Source organism: Zosterops lateralis (genome assembly GCF_965231275.1).
Source record: "Zosterops lateralis genome assembly, chromosome: 14".
Classification (NCBI taxonomy): domain Eukaryota; kingdom Metazoa; phylum Chordata; class Aves; order Passeriformes; family Zosteropidae; genus Zosterops; species Zosterops lateralis.
Window position 1 is genome coordinate 7719286 of NC_139774.1, and position 14265 is coordinate 7733550.

General features: G+C 44.3%; 1 protein-coding gene across 1 annotated transcript in view; it reads right to left on the reverse strand.

The window, feature by feature from the left end:
• The window catches only part of PDLIM4 (PDZ and LIM domain 4), a 46309-nt gene that overhangs the window by 30715 nt on the left and 1329 nt on the right, over nt 1-14265 (reverse strand). Inside the window, exon 2 of the mRNA XM_083871545.1 lies at nt 1621-1772. Coding sequence (XP_083727671.1) covers nt 1621-1772 — 152 coding nt within the window. The remainder of the gene's footprint in view (nt 1-1620; nt 1773-14265) is intronic.

Genomic DNA, 14265 nt, shown 5'->3' on the forward strand with positions numbered 1-14265 from the left:
TCCACACCTTGGTTGGTACAGTTGGGAAAAAACAAGCTGAAGCCACAAATCCTCCACGCAGCATCTTCCAGATCACCCTAAGGACATGAATGACCATTTCTGTGTCTCAGGGAAACCAAGCAGTCAGATCATCCCTAACCCCAGCAAGGCACACACCAACACTGCTGTGAGACCACTGTGACCACAACCTCTGCCCTGGGCAGGAATCACCACCTAGGAGAGGAGGTGCACTTTCACAGAGATATTCAAGGGTCCAATCTGAGCCAAAAAACAAACATCATTTGATATCAGTGGCTAACATGAAATGTAAAGGTAGGAATTCAGTCCATCATTTCACACAGTAGAAACCCTTATCCATGACAATAAACACTGCTGTGCTGCAGGTGAAAGTTGTTTCCAGCAAAACTTGGTTCTAACTCCCAATGAAGCTGCTCTGCTGCCAGACCACCCCAGCAGCTGGTGGCTCAGCAAAACCTCCTGTCACTACACAAGGATTTTCACCTCTTCCAAGGAGAGCTCCAGCAGGAGCTGCAGTCAGGAAGAGAACCCTGGTCCTGCCCTGGGCACAGGTCCTCTTGGGGGTAGAAAATCACCTAGTCTCCCTAAAACTGCTCCAGATGGAAAGCAAAATAACTGTCCTCCTTGGCTATGGGAAATCCCACCTGTGTGGAGGGGTTTTGCTTGTTTTCCTTATTTTCTTTCTTTTGAAATACTGAAGCCACATCATCTGTACACCATGGACTGGGCTCAGAGGACTTTGCTTTAGCCAGGCAGTTCAGAGATGCCTGTCTGAGGAGCCATGAGGAACCATGGAGGGTTTGCTCCATTTATGGCAGCGCTCCTTCCCCACTGCCCAGGCATCCAGTCAGAGCTACATGGTTTTCCAAGAAAAGTATAAACAGTAAATGACAGCTCTTTATATCAGGAAATGCTTCTTTAATCTGAAGAGAAAACTATATCCACTTATTTAAATTTATGACAGATAGTATTAGCCATTTGTGAACCTTATAAGGAGCACTCATTTTGCCTGGGTAATTTGTGGTTTTGCTACAGAATAAATTGCAATGGAAACAAAAAAAAATGACTAAGAAAACCAAACCAAATAAACAAAAAACCCCACAAATAAACAAACACACACAAAAAATGCCCCAACTAAAAACAAACAAACAAAAAAACCTCCCAATACCAAGCTCATGCCTTCATTTTGCTTTGAAATACCCAAAAAAGTGAATTTGGAAGGACTTTTAAATGTTTTTTTTTATTGAACAGATGTTGAAAATGACGGGTGGATGTTAATGAAGTGGAAGGGTTTGTCCAAGGGAGATTTTGATTCTGAGGCTACTCTTGCTTGAGTTGACACAACCTCAAAGACTCAACTCAAGCCACAGCGTGGACAAGCCTTACAAGGTACAAATGATAATCCCCATGTACAAATGAACTGAACCCACTTTTTCTATCAGTGAACCAATAAAAAGCATTTTTGTTTTACTGTTTTTGATAACACAGGACAATTATCCAGACCATGGGTATGCTCCAATAACCCAACCTGAAAGCACATCTGCTCCAGGGCCAGCCAAAGCCCTCTGAGCAAAACACAGAAGCACATCAGAGAGCACTAACCTGTTCACAGAGAGCAGCAGCTGGTCCACACATGCTTTGATCTTGTTTTGTGCTTCTAGATGTGTCATGTTGTCCGTGTTCTCTCCGTTAATAGCCAGAATAATGTCTCCTGGGCACAAGTCTGCCATGGCTGCTTTACTGCCAGGGTTAATCTGGAAAAAATAAAAGGGTTACTTAAAAGAATGTTGGGGTTTTTTTAAAAAAAGAAGTCCAGTTTCTAGGAATAAGATGCAGGTAAAAGGGAACAGTTATTTCTGGAGAATATGTTTTCCCTACACCAATGGCACCTACCTAAGGTTGGATGTCAGAGCTCTCAAGTAAGCCTCAGGTCTCCAAGAGCTATCCCCTACAACAACATTCTTTGAAATAAGGAATTTTAGTCAACTCCAGCCACTGTGCGACCAGGCCCCGTCTTCACATTTGTCTCTTGCTTGAAATAAATGTAATATGCTCTTTCCAGAGAGATGCTTTGCACTTCTTTGGCTTGCAGACCTTTCATGATGCTGCAAGAGTCAATCCCTACGCAGCATACAAAACCCTCCTCTCTGGTTAACCACCCATGCAGAAGTGCATCCCCCTGACTGCTGCCTGGGGAGAGGCCACGTTTGACATCACTTTTTCTGGACTGACATCCAATGGCTTGTCTCTTTCTAGCCCTGCATGGTCACCAGCCCCAGAGGGATTTAGCAGATGTGGCACTTGGGAACATGGTTTAGTGGTAGCCGTGGCAGGGGTGGGGTAACAGCTGGAATCGAGGACCTTTAAGATCCTTTCCATCCTAAATGATTCCATGATTCTTTTCTATAAATATCACACAGCTCTTTAAGCCTCCACAATTATTTCCTTCTGGTTTTCTAGGAGTGCCAGAACCTTATAAAACTTCTAACTTCTTTCCTGAGGAACTAATGACAGGTCCAGGTACTATTTGTGGTCAGCAACAAGACCAATCCTGTAGCCCATAAAAGAGGTTCTTGAGAAATTACCATTTCATTTACATCATCCTAAATGTGGTTTTAATTTTTTACAGTAATATAGAATGACACAAGGTATAGTCAGAAGAGGTAAACAAGTCTGGTTAAACTCTTATTAGCTATGTGTTTTCCCTCTAATTTCCACTTCAGTTTATTTACAGCATCTGCTAACCAAACACATTTTATCAACTGAGAAGTTACAGCAAGCCTGACTTGGTTATTCATGTGCCACTGCATTAAAGCAAGCTGGTGCTTTGATTCTGTTTACTCTTGATTTACACAGATGTAATTCCCTGTATTAAGTGGTGGGTCTCTGCCCCACCCTCCTTGAGAAATCCAGACAACAGGAGCACTGCTCTACCCACTACCTCCTCTCGGCTTACAGCAGTGCATGGCAGCAGCCAGACAGACCAGGTGGAGTTTTTCAGACAGTAAGACCAAGTGGGGCAGTTCCCCAGTGCCCAGAAGTCCCCACCCACAGGTGGGTTTTTTTAGAAAGAGGCATGCACACATCCCAGCTTTCATACAATCTTACAATGGCTTGCGTTGGAAGGGACCTTAAAAATAATCTTGTTCCAACACAGAAGCACTTTCCACCCAGGCTGCTCCAAGCCCCATCCAACCTGGCCTTCAACACTTCCAGGGACAATTTGTTCTGTTTTTGTAGGGAATTCAAAGAGGATTTAGTCCTACCACAACAGCCCCTGTGGATTGCATTAGAAGTATCCCTGGTGAGAGGCAGACAGCCCCAGGGTAGCACAGACCTGCTGGACTCCTCCCCGTGTGACCACAGCTACTGGCACCACCGAAACTCGAACCAGAAGGTGTTTGAGAAGCTCAAAACCACTTCTGAGAGTTAAATAGAACTGGCAGCCCAAGTTACACCTTTTGTTGCACTGTCAGAGTAAATCAGTATTTGCCATTTGTTCTTCAATAGTTTCAGCAGGGCTGTTTGGCTCTAACAAACCCGCCCAGACCAACTGCTCAGGGGCTGCCCTATGACTCAGCTCAGAGCAAACAACAGGAGATGTCTTTCAGCTTCACACACATTAGCTCTGACACAGGATATTTCAAGCCAGGACAGGATTATTTTTCCCTGGCATTGTTAGGGTTTTATGGACTCCTGTGTCCATTCACAGGGCATTAGGGTCCTTCTACAGCCACAGAAGCTGCCAGACTCATCATAAAGTCAACCTAAAGCTCAACCAGCAACTCCAAGGAAGCACTTCCATGCTCTTGCCTGCTGTCATCTGCTTTCCTCAGTGTTTATCCCACAGCCCTGGCTGCCAGGAGGCTTTTAGACTAACAGACATTCAGCTTGACCCAGGACAGCTGTATTTTGTTCTTGTCTATTCAGTGCTGTCTAGATATCTGATGGATTTTTTCCCCCTGTACTGATCTTAACCATTTTGTAGCTTCCTTGAAGAATAACCTGTTCACAAATGGGACTCTTAGCTGTTTCCTACTTTTAGCTTCTGCTTCATTTCAAACTATTTTGGCAGTATTTTCACATTAGCATTTTATGCTAGCTGTGGAGATGACTGAGGGCTTGAAATGGTGCTGCACTCCAAGAATTCACTTGAAATACAGCATTAGTGTCTCAACAGCTTGGGAATCATTACTGTAATGTCTACCAGGCCCAAAGTTTGTATTTTAGTGAATAATATTTGAAATACTGTAGACTAAGTTTTCCTATTCCACAGCTGTGCAAAGCCATTGCCATGAAGCACTCCACAGAAAGCCTGACAAGTCTGGCCATGGGTCAGTGCTGTGCCTGAATCCTACTGCAGGGGTTCTACCTGCTTTGGACATGGATTAGTGGTGACCTCAGCAGCGCTGGGTTAACAGTTGGACTCAATGGTCTTAAAAATCTTTTCCCACCAAAGCATTCTGTGACTATGTGACATTAGAGCCTGGCAGTGCACAGAAGTTTTGGGATGGAGCTTGTATCAGAGACACTCACTTGTGCCTGTCTCCAGAGAGCCCTCAGGTCTGCCCTGAGCCAAACCACAGTGTGTGTGACATCAAGGAAGCACACACGAATCTGAGAGTAATTAGACATGTTATGAAGTTAAAAATACTGCAAAGAAAACCTGGACCAAGTCTCTGCAGCCCTGTGTTCTTGAAAGGGGCATTCAAAGGAGCTGATGTCTGAGAACAGGAAAGGATTAAGAAAAAAAGTGGTAAGATTTTATTTGAAGTTCTCCATCTGTTCCAAGAACAAACCATTTTGAAAATGAATGGGGGATGAGTGCAGACCAAGCCCAGACTGATGGATACGTAACTCAGGGTGGTGAGAGCTATCTAACCACCACTGAGTACACTAAAGCCAACTCTCAGCTCATGCACCAAGGCCTAATGTGGATTATGTCCCATGGCACCTGCTTTGACCTGCATGTGCCACACCTCACTTTGCCTGGGCTAGGTGCCTGCCAAGATTTGGGCTGCTTGTGTCCTTTTCTCCAGTGAACAGCCCAGGCTGCTACATACAAAAGTATTTTCCCAACAACATCAGTAGAAAGCCAACTAATGAGACTTGGGGTGAAGCTGCCCAACACATACAAGCCAGTGTTGCAGAAAGAGGGGAGGACCATCTCTCTGCATCTTCCTGCTCCAGGAGTACCATCCAGCCTTTTCCTTTGTGCCATCCCTGGTGCTCAGCAGGTTCTGAGGCACAGCCTGGGATGCAATCCAGAAGAGCTGATGGTTTCACAGAATCACAGAATGATTTGGGTTGGAAGAAACCCTAAAGATCATCTTGTTCCAACACCCTGCCATGGCTGGGGACACCTTCCACTATCCCAGGTTACTCCAAGCCCCATCCAACCTGACCTTGAACACTTCCAGGGATGGAACAGCCACAGCTTCTCCGGGCAACCTGTGCCAGGGCCTCACCACCCTCACAGAAATAATTTCTTCCTCATATCTAATCTAAATCCTTCTTACTTCAGCTTAAGGCCACTCCCTCAAGTTTTCTGCAAGTGAATCAAAGCAACTCAGAGGAATGGGTCGAGTGCAGTGCACCTGTCATCAGGAACCATGGCAGGACTGCAGTGAGCTGGGGGCAACCTCTTCATGAGATGGTTAAACAGATCCCCCAGCGCTATCCACCACCTAAGCACTGCTATATTTTCAGCAGGAAGGAACCAAGCATGAAATATGTGCAGAACCAGTTCATGTGCTGGAGAGGTCACTGGCACTTGTGTTTTCACACTTCCTTTTATGCCCATAGAAGCACTGGTGTGTTCTCTGCCCAAGGCAGCCGCCCTGAGAATGCGGCGTGCATGCCTGCCAGCTTTACTGCTCTCCCAAAATTAAATAAAGGAAGAACAACATTCTGAGTTTAACCCATCCACAAAAACAAGCAGCTGCTTCCTCACTTCTCTCTCTCAAAAAGCGAAGATGCTTGAGAATGCTTATAAACAGAAGACTAAAAGAAACAAACCACTTGCCCAGCAATGACACTGCAGACACAAGGGGGTGTTTGCAGAGCACGTGTCCCAGGTGAGCAGGTCCTTGCTCTCAAGATCCCAGAGAGCAGCCCTTCCCCACAGAGCATGCCTGGGGAGGGTGTGTCCTGCAGGGATCTGTTCCCCTAAGAAGCCAGAATGTACTTTTTTCCCCGCTTTTCTAGTAAGAATATTATTCTTCCTAACCTCCTCAGTATATGTCTCATTTGTGGCATCTTTCTGTGTCCTCCACATAGCACTGTGCTTCAAAAATTACCAGAGGTCCAATATTGGTGCCTGTCTCAACCCCCTCCACTGTTCCAGTAAGAAAAAGACCAATTTAGAGAAAGAGCTCCCAGTGAACAGCCCTTCTTTCACTGTCCTCTGCTTCTTCAGTTACCACAAAAGGTTCAGTGACAGCACTGCAAGGATCACCTCCACACTATGTCTTTTGCCAAATCATCCACAGGGAACTCTATCTCAATAAATACAACCAATTTTTAAAAATAAGTTTTTCCAATCATATTCCCCACTGCTTTTTCCAGGATTACCGTCCATCTCTCCATCCTCTTCTAAGGCAATTACCCTCCAGCAGCCCCCTTCCCCAGCCAAGAGGTTACTCTGATGTTATGAAACAGATTGGGATAGTCCCAAAGCCAGCAGCAGCTCTCTTATCTGGACACTGGAGTATCATTAGGATTTACTGAGTGCTGGCATCTGACAATGGCAGGCCATTAAAATAAAGTACATTGGGGCAACTGCCTTGTGCTTAACCTAAGTTGGTTGGTGTAGAAGCTGTGCAGCCTAATTTAGTAAACAAGACTATTCACCAAGAGAAGTTTGCTCTTGAAACACAGTGTTCTACCTTCTGCCCTGGAGCTTGGCCACAGAAGGGTGCCAGGGCTGGGGGAGCATTCCAAACAGTCCCCATGCCCACTGCCTGCACCCCCTGCCCTCACAGGGATGGGAACCCTGCCCACCCCAGGGACAGCTCTACTCAGAAACAGCTTTGCTCAAGCTAACTTTATAACTGGGCAAACACCACCAGTTGAAACAATCAATACTTTAGTAGAAGGTTAATTTGTAATATTAACTTAATCCCTTTTTATTCTTATTATTTTTCCCAGAAACCTGCCTCTAAGGTTACCTGTGTCAGGACTGAAGGATGAGGGATGCAGCTCCTCACTGCCTGCACAGGCCTCAGCACAGCCATGGGAAAGATAAAATTAACCTTTATTCTCACAGAAGTTTTTATCCAAATCAACAAAAGGTGCCTATTCTGGCCATTCCCAGCTACATAATGAAGGCAGCTTTATCTCTGCCACATCTTCACTTTTTATTAAAAGTGCCACTCTAATGCATCCCATCAATGAACAAAGCCAGGATTTAACAGGTTAAAAGGTGCAATGCCAAACAAGCCTACACAGACCACACCATTTTCTCTTGAATCAGTGCTAGTTTGTTGTAGGCAAGGCTGGGGGTAATTTTCTGTTCTGCAACTGTGATCAAAAGGGCCTGATTAAAGTCTTTGAGAGGCTTTCAAGATAGTGTGACAAAATTCTCAGCTTTTAAACAAAGCCTGTCTGTTCCATGCTATGGGGTAGAGAATGATCTTACGTAGCTACATCTTTTAAAACAGGAAGAACCAAGAGTAAAATAATTAACTAATGAAAATGAATTCCTTAAATCCTTTAAACATTCTTTCCAGGGATTCTCTTCAGCTTTTCAAAGCATCCTGCCTTGAATTCCTTGCCAATTCATTTGCATTTTTGTAGTTGCTTATATAAAGTCTGATGTACCAATACATTATTTATGTAACCTCACAGCCCAGTAAATGAAGAACACTGTTTATGCAATCTGAATTCATTTAACTACTGAAGAAAACAAACTTAAAAGAATAGAAGGGAAAGAACCAAAGTACAAGTATTATAAAAGGCAAGACACTAGAAAATCCTTTGGAATCCAAGTACTAATGGATCCAAATCCAAATTTAGAAACAGATCCATAGTGTAGATCCTAATCCAGCTCAAAGTATGAAGTCTCTGTACAAAGAAGAGGCTGAGAAACAATGAAATTAGATATGTTTTAGAGCAACCAGCCACTAACCCATGTGCAGACCTCAAAATGTGGATTGAGAAAAACAAGGAAAGGATCCACAAGGATCATCTGGTGTATTTTGCCGACAACTCTTCTGCTCAGCCCAAGGGCACACAATTCCAGCAGCACTCCCCACGCTGCCCATGGTCACAGCCACTGGGAGCTCCCAACTCCTTCCTCCAAAGACAAGTTAAAGATTCGGTGCTGCTTTACTGCACAGAACAGCCCAATTCAGCAATACTACTATTAAATCTGCTGCTACTACATTTAAATCTGCTTACTATTTACTTTGCCTTGTGGAGGAGCAAGGCCAGGGAGGGACAGCTGCCCCAAGCACACCAGTGAGCCCTTGATGCGGGTGTGCTTGGAGCACCACTGCACACCTCTGCACAAACCAGACTGAGCAGCATCACAGAAAGTGATGTCAGAATTGCTTCATCTCCTTCAGAGATTTAAGACCCAGATCATCAGTGAAATCTTCTCCCTCTGACACCCCTCAACAAGCAGCAGGGCTTCTCAAGCCCTTCTCAAGAGCCTTAAGCACCATGCAGAAAACATGGAGGAACTGCTTAGAGTTTGCTTTCCAAACCATCCTGCCTCTTGGCCAGGAAGGCAGGCTGACACTTTCTTTCCCATCAAAAGGAAAGTGTACACAGTGTGATCTCCAAAGAGAAAAAAAAAAATCTTCAACATAAAAGTTTAATGCAGGTGGTTAGCATACCTGAAGTTTCACTCTTGCAGCACACTCTGATGTCAATCACAGTGCAGGGATTTGCACCTTTGCTACACAGCTGCTTTCTCCCAGTTTAATGGTGAATGTCAAGTATTTTGCAGGGTTTGGTCTTTTGGACCAGAAGCTTTACTCATGCCAAATATTTCTCAAGTGTTTTGTTGCTTATGGTAAGTAACAGCATTCAGAGCAGTGTCAGCATCCTGTAAACCTCCCAGCTGACATGTCCTCTGTTGTTATCAACCAGTCCTGGAGTCAACTGCTCAAGACAGCTTCTCTTTTAGCTGTGCACTGCCAGCATCTCATAATTAAGAATAACAACTTTGAATAATTTTCTTTATTCTGGTACATTTTGTTTTCTGAAACTTGGGCTGTGAAATGTCATTGCCACATAATCTGCTATCAATCCACACAACATGTAAAACTACTTAAGGTTTAATGGGTGTGAATGCAAGTTACTCTGGTTGTCAAGAAGGATTGAGTGTGGCTGTGAGGCATCTTTATGGCGTTTGGAAAACTCATTGGCTGAAATCTTCTTGAACTGCACTTTTTATCTTTTAAAATAGAGCTGTGTTCTCTGTGGGGAGAAAGTAGGGTTTGTTTTGGGCTCCTCCTGGCTGTAAAAGTTCCTCAAAAGCCACACTGTGGCTTGACATCCTTACTGTTGCTCAAGTAACATAGTGAAACCCATGTTTGCTGAATTTTTTGTGTAAATTCTGAAGTACAGACCAAACACCACCTTATCTACCAGGGCTGGGACAAATGAAGTGTTAAGGGCTGTGTACAAACCCACTACATGAACAAGCTCAGTGAGATACTGGGTTTGCTCTGGCACACATCTGGCACTGATAACAAATCAAGCAGAGTATTTTTCTGTGAACTTGTTTGTTTTAACCTTTTCTATCAACACTGCTAGATCTTGAGAGAGCTACTGTTTTCTTTCACGCTTTAGCACCTGCGGTTACAGATGACTTAAAAAATAAAAATGTTTTTACTAAGTGTTTGGGTATCTGAGAACCACAAGTCAAGACATTTTGAGAGCTCAGAAATCAGAAAACAAATTCAGTTAGAAATACTATATTGTTCCTTCTAGGATTTCCTGTGCCATGTATTTCATCCCCAAGCTACTAAAAATGAAACTAAATTGCATTGGTCTGCATTAATTCCACACAATTCATAATGGATATTTGTATTAAAATTAAAGGACTAATCCTATTTCAGGAGGACCAGTATTATAACCATCTGCTGTGTTACATAGCAAAAAAAATTTGGAAAACAAGAGTAATTGCACATATTTCCCCCTGTATGCTACCTACACCAACAGGGCTGTTCTAGTAAGCCTGTTATCTCATTATTCTCTTTAACCCACTTTATCAAGTGGGGTTTAAGTGCAGAGTTCTACAAAATAATTTTGAATAACCTGTCCCAACAGGCAATCTTTCAATCTTCAAGGAAAACTGACATCACCACCATTCAAAACAAAAAGAAGGGAGAAGGAAGAAAAACCCCAAACCCACAAATCCCCTAATCCCGAATACTCAGGGACACTGAACCTCTACTGCTTTGTCCAGCTTGGCAGAGGCCTGGTGTGTTTTTACGGGTGTGCTGGGTTTATTTTGTTAACTTGCCCCAAGGTCAGACCTTGCTTAAATGGATCTACATGAATCATTCTTTCCACCTGCTTTCCCACTCAGCATTATCAGTGTGCTTAATTACGGTAATTAGTATTAGGTTTTCATTCCAGCATATTCCCCTATTACTGTCTCCTGAACCAGCACAAGCATTTATCCTTCTCTTTCAGTTACTAAACAAAGCCTCAGCGCTAGAAGCACTTTAGCGGCAAATATATTTGTGACATATTTCTGTAAATTCTTATCTGCAGCTCAGATTAACTGTTCTGTACCAGCACAGCATCACACAACGCTCCAGACCTCTCACCCCTGAGTTTATAGGAATGATGTGAACAACAAAAACTGACTAGCGAAAGTATTTCCTTCCACTTGAAAAAATCATCCCACTTGAAATACTGTAACAACATTAATTACCATGCAACCAACTGAGGGGCAGTTTTCATCACTCAGCTCTACACAGGCAGCAAACCCACCAAAAGTCAGCAGAAATCAGGTGGGGTCATAGTTTTGGGATTCAGCAACGCAGAGTGGCTTCTTCAGTCCATTTGGGAGCTCTGAACAGAGAGTGCATAATTTCCATCTAATAAACTATCAAATACATAAGAATCATGTGAACCAAAAAAAACTTTATGGAAATCAAAGTCCTCATAACTTGTCTAAAGTGGAGACAAAATTCCTGTTTCTTTTGCTGCTGTCTCTGATCCTTGCCTTCTGCACCAATATATGTGGTGTTCCTGGGGTAACCAAACCTGTTGCTCCCAGCCCCAGCTCCGGGGAGCCCCTTATGCTCAGCCATCCCCACCCACACAAGAACAAACCTCACAGGCCTCACCAGATATTATACCACTGAGTGGGTTCTCTGTGCATTCACACAGGATCACAGCATAGATTTGGGTATTTGCTGGCTGCCCTGACAGAGTCAACAGAATCACTTTTACTGGAATTCCTTCCTCAGCAGAATTCTTTCTCAAGTATCCTAACCTTTAACAGGACACGTCTCTGCTCAAATGCAAAAGCTGCTTAAGTTTAAAAGTCAACCTTAACTCAAACAATACCTGGATAATGGATTGCAGACCAATTATTTCTCATCCTTCTTGTGTTACAGTTCCAAGCCAACACTGAAAATCGCATTTTTCCTGCTCCACTAGAGACCAGCGGGTAAACTCATGCTGAAGCCAGCAGATAAAGGAAAAATTGTATTAAAATCTCATTCAAAAAATACTGGAATTGGTCCATTTGTCAATTATCTCTTTAGCTAAGTGATTTATCTATGATTTCAAAAACAGCAAGTGCATGGATTAACACTGGCAGAACTGGGCAGATGACGACATCGGCTGCTCCAGGAGCAGGACCAGCAAGTTCAAATGATTAAATGCATTCAGCTCCTCTAGTTACGCTAATGACTGATTATCTTTTAATCCCAGGCAAGGGGTAGATCAACTCTGATCCCACACAGAACCACAGCACTCACTGATGTGGTTACAAGCACAACACTGAGAACAGCCAAGTGAGTTATTCCATTCCTGCTCCTGAGCCATGGCTGCTGGTCAAAAGGATTGTTGTCACTGGAGCAAGAGCCACAGGGAATCCCCTTTCCCACAGAGGGCAGACACAGCACCCAGTATTAGCCTGCTCAACCAAGGAAAAGCAACTGTCAGCTACCAGAAATTTAATTAAGTCTTGAAACCACTTTCTACCAAGTCATTAAGGCCAACTCAAAGCAGATCTTTTGGATCATTTCTTACCCCTATAAAAATCCTTAGGAGGAGTAACCATGTGCAGTCCTACCCCTAGTGTTAGCTCACTGTAACAGTGGGTATTAAACAAACTGCATTTCCCCCCAAGAGCATAGCCTGGGGCTACAAATCCCTCCCCAGCACTGTGCTGACAACACACCAGTATCAGCCTTCAGGGCTGCCCAAACCAGCCCAGCACACTCCAGCCCTGCTAATATGGGTCCTCCTGAATATAAAAGAGGTAACAGGGGATAAAAGGGTAGCTGTAGCACACCTAACTTTTCATGAGACTGCCTGAGATGCCCTAAGCATGCCCTTCTGGATTTGCATTTATCTTTAATATTGAGGAACTCAACACCCCACCCGGAGCCCTGGCCTCTCCAGGGCAGACCTCAGCATCAGCTGCTCAGCAGAGCAATCAGATCTTTACCCCTTGTCACTTAAGACTGATCAAATCACAGAGGGAAGTGACCTGTTTTCAAGAAAAAAAGACCATTGCTTAATGTCATGAGCCTGTTTGGGACAGCTGCAAGGGACAGACTGAATACCACCAGCACCTGCCCAGACACAGCCATCTCACAGGTGCTAAAGGCCAAAGGGAACCCTTGTGAGCGAGGCAAGTCCCATACCCCAGCAGGACAGGGTCATTGTCATGTTCCATGCTACCAAAATCCATACATTGTCATTTATCTCTTGACAATATTATCACAAGACACTTTTGTGGACCACCTTCAGCTTTGCCCCCTGCCCAATACCTCTCTGCCCTGCACCCCTGTGCCTCTTCCTCAGCTCACCCTGGCAGCTCCTTTCATTTATTTCCAGCCTCCAGCACCCAGAGCTGAATGTGGGTGGCCCTGGATGCCTCAAATCCCAAACTGCAACCTGATTTCCCAACATAACCAGTCCAGGTAGGATGCTTGCAGAGCTGTACAGCCCAAACACCTTGTGACATGTTGATCCTCGGCCCTTTTTGGGCCAAGCAGTGGATGCAGCAATCCTCCATCCCTCAGGCAGCCTAGCACAACAAGAACATGTTGGCATCTTGGCTCACAGCTGGATGTGGGATTCCAAGAGTGTGGTCCTGCCTCCCAGCAGAATCTCTGCTTTTCCAAAGATGTTTGTAATTTAATGGCCTTTTAGTATAAGACAAATAAAATTGAAATTAAAGAAGAAAGGCACTTTGAAGGAAGGAGAAGTCAGCCAAAAGCTTCCCCCATTAGCAAGAGTCTCCCTCCTGCCGTGAGCCAGGCTGGGCAAAGGGGATGGAGGCTTCTCATTCCTGGAGACAGGAAGCCCCCAGCCCCCTTGCCCCTATTTCAAGTCAGAAAGAAAAGATTTCCTGAACAATTACAGAATAAAAGGGAATATGGCACCACAAGAGCCATGATCAGTCCTCTGCACAGTAGCAGGGTTGCACAGACCCACCACCAAGCAAAGCCCAGGCTCCCCAGGGAGCAGCCACTTCCTGCATCCCCATGGCCAGGAGCTGTAGCAGAAGATAATTCTTCCCCAGCTGTAACATTTTCAGGTACTATTTGCAAAGCAAGCGAGGACTTTTCTTGTGTTTAGAGACTAAAGCCTAAGCGAGCACCCTACATCTGTATTTATATCCTAGTGATTTGTTTACCACCCTCTGGGAGCAGCCATTAGAGTATGGCACATCAGAGCATCAGCCCATTCCTCAGTGGGAACAGAATTTTAAAAGGATCCAATTTAGAAGGCTGCCAAATGGAATAACACCCTACATCTGCTTCTTGTGTTACAACTCCTAGTGATCCACAGCAAGACTGGCCTGAGGAGAATCATCCTCGTCACACTTCCCAGGGTTTGCTGAATCAAACAAGAAATCTGGCAAGCCACCTATCTAGGCAAAAGCAGACGTAGGCTTTTCTTGTTTAATATTAAACCAGTTGGGGTTTTTTTTAAAGTAACAGGAAAACCAGCTCCCTCCACTAAGGTCAGACATTCACTTCCACAAGAACATTTCTACTATTGCTGGGAAGTGATTTTTGATACAACACACATTACCAG